This window comes from Puma concolor, chromosome C2 (genome assembly GCF_028749965.1).
Source record: "Puma concolor isolate L17-30 chromosome C2, mPumCon1.1.hap2, whole genome shotgun sequence".
NCBI lineage: Eukaryota > Metazoa > Chordata > Mammalia > Carnivora > Felidae > Puma > Puma concolor.
Window position 1 is genome coordinate 125,523,438 of NC_141675.1, and position 16,607 is coordinate 125,540,044.

General features: G+C 34.7%; 1 protein-coding gene across 2 annotated transcripts in view; it reads left to right on the forward strand.

Annotated features, from left to right (window-relative positions):
- GBE1 (1,4-alpha-glucan branching enzyme 1) overlaps positions 1-16,607 on the forward strand; it is a 290,326-nt gene that overhangs the window by 133,593 nt on the left and 140,126 nt on the right. For both annotated transcript variants that reach the window (XM_086675703.1, XM_025913442.2), the window contains exon 7: positions 1,243-1,452. In XM_086675703.1, coding sequence (XP_086531829.1) covers positions 1,243-1,452 — 210 coding nt within the window. The remainder of the gene's footprint in view (positions 1-1,242; positions 1,453-16,607) is intronic.

Consider the following 16,607-nt stretch of genomic DNA (forward strand, 5'->3'; position numbering starts at 1 on the left):
AGAAGAGAAAGGGGTAAAGTGTCCTAAATCTAAAGTTATTGGAAGGAGCCAAATTAGGCAGTGCAGTAGGTCCTGATAATGTCCACAGTCTTCATCCTAAGCACAATGGGAGTATAAGTATGACTTCAGGTAGAGGATGAAATGATCGCATTTTCATTTTTTAAAGATAGTTCTTGCTGCCCAATGTAGTTGACTACCAGGAGACCTGCGATATACTAAGCACTGTACTGCATCATGGGAAACCAGATAGTAAGAGCCTCTGCCCTCAAGGGACATATGATGTAGTTAGGAAGTGAGATAATAAATAATCACAAGGGTGACTGGGTGATTAGTTACTTAAAAAGTAAAGTTGATGCTATGGAAGGCCAATATTGAGATTTTACATAGGTTAAGAAAAGCCTTCCCTCGTAGAGGAGTGATTTTTGTTTTCTTTTTCATGCAGACTAGAAAGCTGCTATTAACACAAACACGTGTGCCTTTGAGGTACCCATGTTTTCTGCTTGGGTGGTGACAGACATGGCCCATCCTCTTGGCCTTCTGGCACCTGAAGGCATTCCAGTTTGGGAATAAGTAGGTACAAGAGGGATGACCTCACTCAAGATACCAAGGACATTGAAAGAAATACTCCAAGAGACTGCCATTCCAAGCATACATACTCACAGGAATGGCCAGGTTTATGAACAGGGATTACCATGCTCCCCAGGCAAAATAGCCTTGGAAAAGAAAGTCAGAAACTCTGAGTTTAGAGAAACAGAGTTTACTACCTACTGGGGCGCCTGGGTGGCTCAGTCGGTTAAGCATCCGACTTCAGCTCAGCTCTTGATCTCATGGTTTGTGGGTTCAAGCCCTGCATCAGGCTCTGTGCTGACAGCTCAGAGCCTGGGGCCTGCTTCAGATTCTGTGTCTCCCTCTCTCTTCGCCCCTCCCTCACTCATGCTCTGTCTCTCAAAGATAAATAAACATTTAAAAGAAAAATAATTTACTACCTACTAACTCAAAATGTGAATTTTCATTGGGATATGAATCTATGTCTAATAGCTGGATTTTAATTATTTTTTATGGAATGCCTTAAAATTTGTTTACTAAGAAATACTATTCCACTTTGACTTGTACCCAAGTATTATGTCATAGTGCGTTTTCATATTTAAAGTACCTAGTACTGCACTGGTAAAACAAATGATACACAGTAAATGGTTCTTTGATTTAAATATGATATGATTTTGTTTCTGCTTTATTCTTTAGCCGTTATGGAACGCCTGAAGAGCTGAAAGAACTGGTTGACACAGCTCACTCAATGGGTATTACAGTCCTCTTAGATGTGGTGCATAGCCATGCTTCAAAAAATTCAGAAGATGGATTGAATATGTTTGATGGAACAGATTCCTGTTATTTTCATTCTGGACCTAGAGGGAATCATGATCTTTGGGACAGTCGATTGTTTATCTACTCCAGGTAGGTACATGTAATATGGAAATATTTTTACTGAAAAAATATTTCAAGGAATATTGCTAAATTCATTGTGTGTGTAGTCTTTCACTGGTATACAACTTGTTAAGCTGATTTTTAAAAATTATGTAAGGAATGTTTACCATACATATAGACTTTCCTTGTTTTGAATAGCCCATGTATTTGTGGTAAGTTTCATTAAATTTCAGTTTTACCAATCTTAGGCCACTTAAAATATATTGGTTCTATGGTCACTTAAAATGATTTATATGAATAATTCTTTAATATCTAAAATAATACTTTATGAAGTTGAATTAACTGTAGCAAGTCTCCTTTTAGTAGAAATATATATTGTATAAAATAAGCAATTTTTTAAAATGTTACTTCATATTTTGCTATCTTAATAATATTGCCATATTCCTGATCACAGCTAAATTAACATAACTTTAATAACAAGTAACATTTATTAGTATGTAATGTATCAGGTATGATGCCAAGTGTTTTAGCTATATTAGCTACATATTTTATTTTCCTTATTCTGCGTAACAACTCTACTTACACCTGGTAAGTTCTATTGTTAGCATCATGTTACATAAAGGTAAGCTAAAGTTTATTGTTGAAACAGTTAAGATTAAACACATCTCTGACTTCTTTTACCATTTAAACAGAAGGGTGTTTTAGGTGATTAAATCTAGATAGCTTCATAGGGCAAAATATTTTAAAATATCAAAAATACTCTGTATCCGTTATTGATTATAAGTGAAAATATAATGAAAATATGCTGTCAGGAATATAAAAAGTAGCAGAGTATCAACATATAACTAACTTTTTATAATAAATATTTTTGAAAGAATTTAACGAATTTTCTTTTGTATGCTGCATTATACATAAACATACATGTATCTGGATGTTTATGTATCTGGATGTATCTTGCTGTAGCAAGTACTTTGACAAAATGAAGGTTTCTAATTTTTCAACATAAATTAGATGACTTTCATATGGAGGAAATTGTTTTCCTTTGCTCTTTCCTGAATGTTATACATTGTTTTATATTTTGTAACTGTATAGGAATCACTCATGCCAGATGAAGGAGCATAACATATTAGAAAAGACACAAGAGGTAGAAGCGGGTGGCAGGGTTCCAGGCCTAGTTTTGGTCTGGAACAAATCGATTAATCATTCTGGTTCTCAGGTTTTTCATTATAAGAGGAAGCAGAGTTTGGGGGCTAATACAATTCCCTTTGTAAAGGTATTTTGTATCTGTGTCACCTTTTTGAACATTGCTTTTCATACTATGGATATATAACAAGTAAAAAGGACTGAACCTATGCTAATTCTGTGATATAACTCCACTATTGAGAAAATCTTGTAAAAATAGTTTGTGGGCAAGAGATACAATTAATTGTACTCTCTGGTTCATATCTGGATGAATAAGAGTTGACTCTGTACTATAGAACTGTGCCTTATGAAAGAAATGCATTAAATAGTTAAATTTTTGTGTTATGACACAATTCTTCTGTAGAACTATGTCTTTAAAGAAAAAACTTTAGGTGGATTTTTTAAATGTTACAAAACGATTATTTATTTTATAAAATATTTATTATAGTGTATTTTTCTATACCTGGAGCTCCCATGGTCCATTAAAAGCCATCCAGTTTTCTAAAGAAAAGAGATTTTACATAACTTTTTTAAGAAACATTTCTATTATAGGGGCGCCTGGGTGGCGCAGTCGGTTAAGCGTCCGACTTCAGCCAGGTCACGATCTCGCGGTCCCTGAGTTCGAGCCCCGCATCAGGCTCTGGGCTGATGGCTCAGAGCCTGGAGCCTGTTTCCAATTCTGTGTCTCCCTCTCTCTCTGCCCCTCCCCCGTTCATGCTCTGTCTCTCTCTGTCCCAAAAATAAATAAATGTTGAAAAAAAAAAAAAAAAAAAGAAACATTTCTATTATAGAAATTAAGACATATTTAACATTTTATTTAATACTTGTTTTGTTATGGAACTATTAACCTTTCTCAGGTGCTTGCTTTTGGTAAATAATATATAGCATGATTCTGGCTTATAATTTTTAATATGGCTAATTCTTTTGGCTACATTATGTCGTAGAGGCTTAGTACTTTGTAAATATAGTTCCATGTAAAATGCATTTTATTATTCTATATGTTGTTCTGTTTGACAATACTGTACTTACATTTTCCAATTTAAGAGAATTAGTATTTTCTATGTAGGTTAATACTATCGGTTATGACATCATTATACAATATAGATAAAACCCTACAAAGCCAATTTAAACAAGTTAAATCACCAAATTTAAACAAATAATTTTTTAATACTTAAGATTGCTCAATGTACAAAATAGTAAAGATTCTAGGGCTCTTTGAATTATTTTCTCAGTACTGTATAGAATTGATTAAAAACTTTATTGACAAAATTTATATTAGCTTGATGAAACTTATCAGGATTTTCTTCCTTCTATTCTGATTAGTTATAACATATGCAGTGTGACAGTAACATTGCTTTGCTGCAATGCTAAAGCCTTTTTTATAATCAGCATTTATGTTTTAATTTTTATCCTGCTCTTTTGGTTATTTATTGCTGCTTAACCAGCTCAAAGTTTAGTGACTTCAGATAATAGCAGTTGTTGGGGCGCCTGGATGGCTCAGCCAGTAGAGCATGAGACTCTTGATTTCCAGGTCATGAGCTCGAGCCCCATGTTGGGTGTAGAGATGGTTCCAGACCAGCAATTTGGGTATAGATCAAGAGGACGGCCCTTCCTTTCTGCATGTCCGGTCAATTGGAGTGGTTTAATTCAAGGGTGGAACATCCACTTCGTTTAAGGATGGTTCATTCACATGACTGACAGTGGGTGCTGGCTCTCAGCTAGGAGCTCAGTCATGGCTGTGGGCCAAAGAGCTTCAGTGCCTCTTGTAGCCCACTGCACAAGCTACATGGACTTTCTTACAATAGTGAATTCCCAAATGACATTCAGGCTGCCATTTCTTATGGTCTGGATCTAGAAGCTGACACAGCATCATTTCTGCTCTAAACTATATAGATTGAATAGTTATAGATTCAAGGGACAGAAGCATTAAAGAATTTTAGTTCTGTGTTTTAAAATACCCATCTATAACAAGTTTTGACAGCATACAATGAACATACCACTTGACAAATTCAAAAATATATTGAAATATTTGTCTATGTGGAAATATTATTTTTCAGCTGTATTTCTGTGGTAGAGAGTTTTGTCTGAAATAGGCAAAATTTTTTTAAAGTTTTTAAATGTTTATTCATTTTTGAGAGACAGAATGTGAGGCGGGGGAGGGCAGGGAGAGGGAGACACAAAATCTGAAGCAGGCTCCAGGCTCTGAGCTGTCAGCACAGAGCCCGATGTGGGGCTCGAACTCAGGAACTGCAAGGTCATGACCTGAGCTGAAGTCGGATCCTTAACTGACTGAGCCACCCAGGTGCCCCTGAAACAGAAATTTTTAAAAAAAATATGTACCTTTCATTATGAAAGTAATAATGTCATTGTTGACAATTAGAAAATATAAAAAGACCCACGCTTTCCAAAATTAAAAAAAATATTATTCTTAATAAGTATAAATAACATTCTTTGTACATGAGTGCATTTAATGACTATAAACTTATTAAACATATGTATACACACGGAAACCTATTACTCTCCCCATGGAATAGCTACTCTGCCTGTTATTTTGGGTTGATTCCTTACCCAGATAAAATCAGAAGCTACATATTTTAAAATACAAGTTCTTTTCTCCTGCTTATCTTTGATTTGTTGATTAATATTACACTCCATGGAAAAGCATATATAAATATGGTACATGGCTTGTGTAAGGCCTAAGCCTCTTTTTTTAAAACTTGTAATAATTTTGAAATAATTATATTTACTGTTTGAAAAAAATTAATCTTATATAGAATCAGCTTCTGTAAAGATATGTTGCTGATGCTTATTCATCCTATCTATATATGTCATAACCTGTCACCGTTTATACTCTCTGATTCAAGTGCCATCATCAAAGTTATCAGAATTAAATCTCTCACTCCGAGTAATACCAGAGATCTGTCTGTGCTATTTCATTACCTGCTATGAATAAATTTCCAATCAAGAGCTGCCCATGTTTTAATTTTCTGTCTACTTGGCTGAACTGCCTTCTAGCCCTGCTAAATTACTAATGACAGTTCATAACAGAGGTTGGGATGTCCTTACTTTAGTTGGTAAAGAGAACTTTCTGACAAATCTGTCATCCATAAGTTTCTGAAGTTTCTAGAGTTAAGAAATAATGGATACAATTTAGAGGTCTAAGTTTTAAATTCTGTTTTGCTTATTCCTCTGGCACTGTGTAAATGCCCTTGATAAAATAACAAGATAACTGCAGATTTGTTGAGCTTAAACAATTGTGCCTTAACTATTACTAAAGCTTCAAATGAGTACCTTTTCTTTGTTGAGTATTTCTCTCAGAGATAAGATATTGAATCTCAAAGGAGATAACATAGTAGAGCTAATGTTCTTTTTTTCTCTGAAATTTACATTTGGGCACAAAGGTATTGTAATCATATTCCTTCAGCATGGGTTCATGATGAAACAACTATTAGGTAGAAAGATATTCTACTATTATCTTGAGTTACTAGAGTTCCTTTTAGGAACAAAAGTAAATCCAGTTTGCTTTTTAGCGTCATAATCACATGGAATGAAATACTCCTTAGTATAGACACTATAATAATTGTGTTTTTAATTGTGGTAGTCCTTTCCATAAGTTAAAATGTGGAAGGAAATTCATGGGGGGGCCTTTCTTGTTTAGAGTGGATATCTGTATCTTAAGTGGTCTATGGTATCTTATATGGTTTTTCTTTTTTTAGTTTGTGAATATAGTAAATTCCATTTATTAAATTTTGAATGTTAAGCTAGTCTTGCATTCCTGGGGTAAACCCTCGTGAACATAGTTGCTCATATTCTAGACAAAATTTTAGGATATTTATATATGATATTATACCATAACCAAATCAGTTCTTAATGATGAATCTTAAGGATTATTGTACATTGATGTATTAGCTAACGAGTATATGGTATGGTATATCTTGATTTGCAAGACTTTTAAAAGCTAAGTATCCAGGACATGATTAGAAACTTGTAATATTATTACTTTAAAGAGAACTTAAAAGGCATGTACTTCTTTGTGGTTTCTTAAAAGCAAAAAAAAAAAAAAAAAAAATCAAAAAGTCATGTGTCATGGGGTGAAATAATTTCTCTTTTTATGGTAGTAAAAATGGCCACAATAACAGAAAATAGCATAGAAAAGTTAATGTGTGCAACTAACAGTTTGGCATTATCTGGAAAATTTAAAGATTCATATGTCCTAGGATGCATTGCAAAATATATACGCTTGGGAAACTCCTGAGCATATGCTAATCAGAATTTTGGGAAAAAATAGACCAAAAAGTCATTCCCTTCAGGGTATGGATAATATTTTAAAAATTAATTTGAAATAATGTTTTTTAAAGAAATTTCTGTGGATTTGGGGAAAATATCAAGAAAAAATTTCCATCATTGTGATTTTATTGCCACAATTTCATTCATAAAAGTTCTTTGCAGGAGTGCCTGGGTGGATCAGTTGGTTGAGCATCTGACCCTTGATTTTGGCAGGGGTCATGATCCCAGGGTCATGGATTGAGGCCCTCATGGGGCTCTGTGCTGAGAGTGAAGCCTGCTTGAGATTCATTCTTTCTCTCTCTCCTTCTCTCTCTGTCTCTCTCTCTCCCTCTCTCTCAGCTCACTCGCTCTCTCTCTCTCCCTCCACCCCTTGTCCCTGCTCGTGCGCTCTCTCTAAAATAAAAATAAATAAATAAATATTTTTAAAAAGTTCTTTTCATATACATAAATCTTGGAAGTAGTTTTTGGTGAACTTTTAAAAGGGTTTCAGTTTTAGTATTTTGCAAGCCCATTGGTTATAAATATATAAATATAAATAAATATAAATATAGATATAAACTGTAAATATAAATATAAATGAATCCTCTTGTGGTTACCTAACTTCAGGGAAAGTGGAAATGTACAAGTCAAATTTTAGCAAAGATGATGGATGATGGAGGGAGTTGGGGAAAAAAAAAAAAAAACTTTTATAATTTAATAATCCCAGCCATTGATTATCTCATTTATATCTATGTATTTTAGTGAGCTGTTACAGCCAGGAGAAGCATTAAAATCACATATCAAGGTGACTTTTAACTTTAACCAGACCCTTGACTATTTTATCTTTATTTTAAAATTAGTTTCTTTGTGTGTATGAGTTAACAGTGCACTTAACGTGTTACTAAAGTGTCACAAAAAAAGCAATTAATAACTAATACATACATATGGAAATACATAAATGGAGGGATGTATACATATATGGAGGGATGTTGACAAGTTTTCACTGATAGGGCACACAAATCAAAAAGTTTACTGATCCCTTAATTAGATCAGTTTTTAGGTAAATTAAGGTTAACATCACAATTTTTTAAAAAAATAATCTATTTTTAGGTTAACATCATAGACTTTTTTTAAATTAACTTTTTTTTCTGAATAGCTCATTTATTGACTATTTAACAAACATGAAATATCTACCCAGCATCATGCCTTTACAGACGTGATATTTTCAATATATTTAAATGTAGCACAAACCCTAAAATAAAATATGTGTTTTTAATTTCTTTGGATCGGTTTCCAAACATTTATATATTTTTTTAACTGAGGTAATACATCATCATTTTAGATAGACAACTATCTGTCCTATTTGCTTTATAAATTTTCAAAAAGCAAACAAATGATTTGTATGAAGCAAATGATAGATGATTAAAAGACAGTTTTGAACATTGATATAGCAAACAGCTAACTGTGGCTAAGACAGTCAATCAACAACAAACAAATAATACTCTATTCTTCATTAAGAACATTAAAATCTCACAGTAAGATTGTTGTTAATAGCTTCAGTGAATGCTGGATATGCCATAAAAAGTCTTAACTGTTTTCTTCTTTCATAGTACATTTTCTTTTCCCTTTAGTATTTCTTTTTTGTATAAGCCAGAACCTTATTTCAGCTTGATTAAGGAAAATGGTTAAATCTACTATTTCAAAGAAAGTAGAATGAGATTCAAAATTCAGACAGACTAATTCTCTATTTTAAAAGAGATTAAGAAAGTTGCTATATCAATCTAATCTGTCTGGATTTCAGTGTGAATAGTAGAAATGTAGCTTCTCTCACAGGGTTTATGAGATTATTCAGCCTAGCAGAAAGGTTTCTGTCGATGCAGAGCACAGCACAGGAGTGAGGATTTACAGTCTTTGTATGAACTTTGTTCCAGGTATTATCTGCCCCGTTTATTCCCCACAAGTCTAAAATTTAGGTACATAGGGATATTGTGAAAATATCTTGAGTATTTAGGTCTTACTCACCAGTACCATTCACTTTTTCAAGTCCAAACTCACTTTAAAAGTAGGACAGTTCTACTTGGTAATTTGCCTTAAATTTGAAAACGCTGTGCTCTAAAAGCTGCTTCTTTAGCCTAAGACAATGGTCTGTGATAGTGAAAATGGTGTAAAAGTCCCTATTCAATGATTATTCATTCATTTAAATGTGGAAATTTCATGGAGTCTATAATAATAATATCTGGTTTTGTTAATGACCTTTATAAACAAGCAGGTAAAAGGTGACAAAAAAATCTATTTCCTGTCTGTGTGTAACAAAACAACTTGTTTAAACATGTCTATTTCCTAGGGAATGGACTAGCAGTTTTGAAGTTATAAAGCAGTATTTCATGGTTTCCTAGATGATTTCCTTAACATTAAGCTGCAGATAAATAATCCATGTTACACTGAGCCAATTATTTTCAGAAAATATAGGTATCTCATAATTTTGGAAGGACACATTTGTAAGTATTACAAAGATTATTCACCTTTGAGAGGTTTCCCCCTACTCATTTAGATTACCAATCAGGCCTATTTTTCTCTAACTCCTGAATTTCCACTCCACATTTTGTGATGGTGAGATATCCCTGTTTGGTTGTACCTCAGGTCTTCAGTCTGTCTTTTTTTTTTTTTTTTTTCTTTCATTGTTAGTAAGAGAAGCCCTCAGCCTCAGGATTGATTTCATTGTCTCCTTCCAGGCTAATAATATGCCTCCCAAAGATTAGACCTTTGCCTGTGTAGCCTTTCAAAATTCTGTCTGCTGAAAGCATCAGTAAAACTCAGGGGCAGTTAGAGTTAACATTTTCTCTCAGTGCTTCAGGAAACAAAACAGCATGATAGCTAACTGTTCTAAAACTTGAGATCTCTTCCTAGTTCTGTGTTAGGGATAGCAAACGGGCCCAACTGGATGTCCAGGTGTATTCACCTGGTCTTTGTTGTCTGATGATAATCATGATGATTACAGTGGTGGCCATTGTTAAGGAACATTCAATTTGGAGGCAGTTGGTACTTACATATATTATTGAACTTCCTTCTGTGACTACTTGATATAAAATGACTCCTCCAAGAGCACCTGAGTGACTCAGTCCATTAAGTATCCCTAGATTTTGGCTCAGGTCAGGATCTCACAGTTTGTGAGTTCCAGCCCCATGTCAGGCTCTGCCATTGACAGATAGGAGCCTGCTTGGGATTCTCTCTCACCTCTCTCTCTGCCCCTCTGCTTGTGCAATCTCTCTCTCTCTCACTCTTTCTCTCTCTCTCTCTCTCTCCCTCTCTCAAAATAAATAAATAAACATTAAAAAATAATTAAGTAAAATGACTCCTCTCGTCCCCCACCATTCCTTCTCTCCTTTTCTTGTCTAATTTTTGTCCATTGTACTTATACCCACTCTGTGACATTCTAAATATTGTTTTTAATTTTTAACTAAATACTGGTTTTTATTTTAATTTTTAAAATTAAAATTTAATTTTAATTAATTTTAATTAATATTTTTAATTTTATTAATAATTTTAAAATTAGTTTTAGTTTTCATGTTATATGTATTGTTTATATATTAAATATGGACATAAAGTTAATAACTCCTTTTTATAGAATGTATTTTATTTACAGTAAAGCAATTTCATGCTTTCTCTGTCTTAAAAGCTTTTCACTAACAAATTTGTTTTCCATGAAAATGACACTGTACCATATTGATTCGGTGGGGTTGCCTTTCTTTCAAACTGAATTCAATGGAGGAGCCTACAAAAGATTATACACACATACAATCATATAGATGTATACACACATACATAAATATAGTTATATGTATGTATACATATACATATAGATATATGTACATATAGATGTATGTACATCTATATGTATACATATACATATAGATGTATACACACATACATATATATAGTTATATGTGTATATTATATAATATATGATATATAGTTACATACGTATATAATATATAATATTGTTTATATATAATTAAATAGATAAGATCTGGTATAATATGAAGGAGATGGTTTTGGAATTAGGTGACTTGGATCTTGAACTGAGTAGGTTAGCACTTGAATCTGTTTCATGTATAAAGAACTCATAATGATATTATTTATGTGCCACAGGGCAGATGTTCAAACTATTTTAAACAGTAATTGAAAATGTGTGGTAACCTAGAATATAGACTGTTAAGGAAAGCTTGGAGACGTACTTTCCAAGTTTTAGTGAAGAAGGAAAGCAGGGCTCAGCTCACAAATCAGGCAGGTAACTGAGGGAGCCAGGCCAGGTGGTGCTGTTGGCAACCTGGAGCAAACAGGTTGTGTCTAAGGGGACCACCACCCAGGGCTCCTGCCAGTTTCCACATGACAATGTAACCTGTGGCACCACATCGTCCAGTTCTTTAAGTCAGCATTCCACACTTTATTTGAAATCTCTCCATTTTTAAATGTCTACAATTGCTGGAAGAGGTAAGCAAGAGAATGTAACCACTGATTGACTTCCAAGCTGTACTCAGGCAATTAGAGGCTCCTCAGCCCCTCATCTGTCCTTGGAATGTCCACTCTGCCTACCATTTCCACAATAGGAGCTGTTCCAAGGACAAAGCCTTGAGAGAGCAAGGTGTTGTTGAGACTATCTTGGCAGTATATGTACCTGAAGCCAGTTAAGGCCTCTATACAAAATTTTCAGATTCTGGTGGGCAGGTATGGGAATCTATTCATCTTGCAGCTGCCCAAAACAAGCTTCATATGTAAATTCCCTTGCTTATTAAAACTGCCACCTACCAATCTGAAGTGTCTTTGTCTTGCCTCTTACATGATCTCTCCCCACCCTTCCTGTATTCTGGTTTCAGATCATACCTAGAAAGCTCCTGAAGTTGCAAACTAACAGCAATTAATATAAAATTTTGAAATTACCAGACCAAAGGAACACACATTTGAGATGGCTATAATCTCTGGGCCACCAGGGCTATCTCTGTACCCTAAAATATGCCTTGGGCTGTGACAATATCAGATTCTACCAAACTTCTAATATTAAGTAGTAAATTAGGTAGTGAATCAAATATGATAAGGGCAATGATACTTTTATAGATTAAACACAACATTGTAACTCTTTTTTTTATTAACAGTGAGAATTTCATAAATTTAAACTGATTGTATGATATTATCACTCAGCAAAATTGCATTAATATCTCCTTGATTTTGGTAGCAGACAAATCAACAAAATAAATAAGTGCCTTTTAAGATTGGCTCAATAAAACAATGTACATTTATTGAAGAAATCTACATAGTTAAAATGCAGTAACCTTTGTTTAAGACGATGCATCTTAGTTGTGATTTCTTAAAAAAAAAAAAAAAAAAAAGTAAATGTAGTTATTGACCTTTGGAGGCAATACAGAGAATGGGTAGTGGTCTTGACTGTAGTTACAAGCCTAGACTCAAATACTAGTTGTACCACTGATTAGCATGTAAATACAGCCAGATTAATGAATCTTTCTAAATTTGATATCCCTCTCTATAAAATAAGATTCTTTTTTTTTTAAATTTTTTTTTAACGTTTATTTTTTTTGAGACAGAGAGAGACAGAGCATGAACGGGGGAGGGTCAGAGAGAGAGGGAGACACAGAATGTGAAACAGGCTCCAGGCTCTGAGCTGTCAGCACAGAGCCCGACGCGGAGCTTGACCTCATGAACCGCAAGATCATGACCTGAGCAAGATCATGACCTGAGCCGAAGTCGGATGCTTAACCGACTGAGCCCCCCAGGCGCCCCAATAAAATAAGATTCTAAATGTACCTGACTCCTGTGATTGTGAAGGTTTAGTGACACATTTATCCCCACGTCTGACTTACAGTCGGGATAATTGCATTGTCACCATTATTACCATATAATTGTCATAATTTTCTTGTGGGCAGATTAGCCAGCCAGCCTCATCCTCTGAAACAGAATCAGAGGCATGAAGACAAGGAACAGCATTTTGTTTTCATCAGCCAAAGGACGTGCCGTAATCTCTGTGGGTCTGTTCGTTTGTTTGTGTGGTTTCACACTGTTTTTTAAAAGCACATTAAGCTGTTTTTTGTTTTGTTTTGTTTTTAGTAGAAGCACAGAATTAGGAATATTTGTGGAAATGACCAATGATGGTCAACATCTAACGGTGTTGAGAAGTCACAGCCAAGAGCAATGTTAGAGGGAGAGAAAACCCATCAAGGTCAGAAACCAGAAGTGAAACCACGGCAGTGTAAGGCCACGTAGGTGCAGCAGCAAACAGTTCCACACTCCAGTTGTCTCTCTGGGCATCATTAGACTGCAGTGTAGAATAATCATAATGAACGTGAGTCATTAAAAAAACTGTCATGTTCGAAAATTTTCTTTTAAGATGCCAGGAAGAAGGAAAATGCAATTTCAAAGTATTTCCATTAAAATTGTTAAAATTTTAAAAGTTGTTGTAAGGATTAAATTAAAGTTATCTGTCAACAGTTTTTTTTTAATGAGGATTACTGTAAAAACTTCATTTGTGTGTATTGCTTTTTTCCCTTCCAATGTGGGATAAGCAAAACATCTGTCTACTTACTATTATTTTTAAATTTTCTGGTGAAAAAGGCATTTTATGAAACAGCTATTGAATTAACTTTGTTTTTAAAGATGTTTTAATTTTTTTTTAATGTTTATTCATTTTTGAGAGAGAGAGACAGACAGCATGAGCAGGGGAGGGGCAGAGAGAAAGAAGGAGACACAGAACTCGAAGCAGGCTCCAGGCTCTGAGCTGACTTAAATGACTGAGCCACCCAGGTGCCCCTGAATTAACTTTTAAATCAGGGGCCATGTTTATATTTCTTAGGACACTACTATATGGTGGGTATTCTGATTTTTAGTCTCAGAGTGTTCATTGTAAATCAGATTGTTTATTCTTTTCCAGTAATGGAGTTTTTTAGTATAATGGCTAAGCTGTTTTTGGTAATAGTATCTAGATTAATTCAGGCAGGAAGGGCCACAGTCCTTTTTTTCTTTCTGTTTTGACTGGCCATTGATGTTGTGACAATGGTTATAAGTAGGGAGATCATACCTTTATGCTTGTTGTTTGGTGCCCTGTATGGAATAGCATTTACCCCTGATCTTTTTCTTTCTGACAAAGTGTTATTATTATTTTTTTAATGTTATTTATTTTTGAGGCATAGAGTGAGCAGGGGAGGGGGAGAGAGAGAGAGAGAGAGAGAGAGAGAGAGAGAGAGAGAGAGAGAATCCCAAGGAGTCTCTGAGCTGTCAGCCCAGAGCCTGACAAGTGCTTGAACCCACGAACCATGAGATCATGACCTGAGCCGAAATCAAGAGTCAGGTGCTTAAAACAGACTAAGCCAGCCAGGCACTCTGACAAAGTGTTATTATTCAGAGTCTCCTTATAATAAGCTAGCATGGGCTTTGCTTGACCTACAGTTTGTCCTTCTTGCTTCTGCCATGAGCTCATCTCCCAACTTGTGCGGTTACATTTGAAAGGCTATCAGAAATAGTCTATCTCTCCATCTTTTCCCAGACCTTTCCAGAAGTAAGGTATCTCACATCTCCTGTACAAGAAGAGAATTTAGGGAGCTTAGTGATGAAATGAAGTGGATAAACGTAGCAAACACTTTCAGGCCATAGGGGTGGTGAGAGAAGCATTGAGGGCCGCTGTCTCTGCTGTCAGGCTGCGGGCTGGCAGGGTCCGTGGGAAAAATGGGAAATGAGAGGCAAGGTGTACATTAAATAATCATGCAAAACAGAAACCAACAATCCTGCTGAGGAGCATACATTATACTGTCCAAAAGAAATATAATGTAAACCACGTACTTAATTTTAAATATTCTAGTGTCCACATCCATCTCTAAAGTGGTGATTAAAGGGACCTACCTCATGATGCTGCTGGAAGATTTTAAATGTGAAAAATATGTAAAATTCTTAGCATAGTTCCTGAATATAGTAAGAATCAGTTTTGTTTCTTAAAACTTCCATGGTTTATTCCACATCCAGACTAAATTGTTGAGCTCAGATTTATGTGTCATACAAACTCTGAATGCGTATCCATTTAACAATTACAACTCCTATTTATATTATGTCCAATTATTTTTCAAATCAAGATCGTCTTTTCTACTCCCTGCACTGAGTTAAATGCTTTTATTTGATTATCTACCTTCACTCCTTGCTCTCTTACCTGCAAATATATGTTTTATTTATGTCAGTTATTGAATTATGTTGTTGTAATTGAGCTTTTCTCCTGTATACCAAGCATGAATGTAAGCTTCAGCAAGGCAAAGACAATGTTTGCCTTGTTTCTCTCTAGAACAATGCTTGACTCATTTAGACACAAATTTATTGAATGGATAAATAAATGAATGAATGTATTTATGCTTTCTAGTGTTCCCAAATGACAATATAGATCTCATCCATCTTATAACCCTATTGTTTAGCACACTCTCTCAGAACGTACCAGAGCAGACTGTCAAATGTTTGTCCAGCTGAGCAACAATGAAACCCATTATCTCTACAGAGTAATACTTTAGGTCCTTTTATTCCCAGTAATAGCAAATAGTCTTTCAGTTAATTCATGAAGTAACAATAGCATCAAGGTTTCTCACTGGCTCTTTGTTCCAGTATAACTGTGGGAAATGATCCACTGAGGAAGAAAGTTCAGCAGGATATCAATGTGTGTCACGTGAAGAGTGTTCAGTGCTCAAATAAATTTGGAAAACCTTGAACTAAATCAAGTTCAACACATTTCTTTATAGTTAAAATTCTTGGGATGTTTAATTAGCTAATGTGCATTTTGAACCTCCTAGTAAGGGCTATACAATAATACTTTATTTCTCACATTTCTTTGACCTTGAAGTACTTCAGTGCACTTTGATGAGAATTAAAAAAATTAAAAAAATCTTAACATGGCTTAAGAGGTTTTTGAAGGACCTGTATCTGCTCTCATCTTAACATATTCTTTCTATTGCTCATTAATCTCTTACCACTCTGGTACTTTTCCTGCATCGGGGCCTCTGCACATGCTTCTCTCTCTGCTTCGAGTATTTCCCTTGTATGGCTATCTCCTATGTGTTTTCCAGTCCACAGTGTAAAAGCCCCTTCTTTACCAGTGTAAATTCCCCTGGAATGTTTATTTGTGGCTTCTTCTTTTTATCTGTCATTTATTTATGATAATCTGTGGCTAAAATTTGTGATAGTCACATTCTATATTTTAAAATAGTTAAAAATTACCTATTTTTCCTTTGATCTCATAGTTAGGAAATACACCGTTGTATCAGTTGGGCATGTGAAAATTCCATATTATAAACATTGTTAATGGTGTCTATATTTTTGTAAAGAATATCCTACTTGAAATTTGTATCCTTGAAATAAAGTGAAAATTTTCACTAATCCTTTAACCAATAAAGGTATAGTGACAGTAACATGTGGTAGTTAGGGGAGGGAATTAGGGTAGATTTGCTTTGTCATTCAAGCTCTTCTGTGTCTAGGCTATGTGCAGCTCCTTCCCAAGGGGTGCTCATCACTTTTAATTATGTACTTCACTGAAACCTTTATATTTCCATCTCTTCTTTACCACTCCCAAACCCCTATCAACATGTATCCTTTATTTATAATGTATGTTTTGAAGAAATGAAACTTCTTTATTATTATTTCCTCAAGCAGAAAATAATAGCACAACCTGCTTCAGGATTTACACTTATTTAAGAAAATACTAT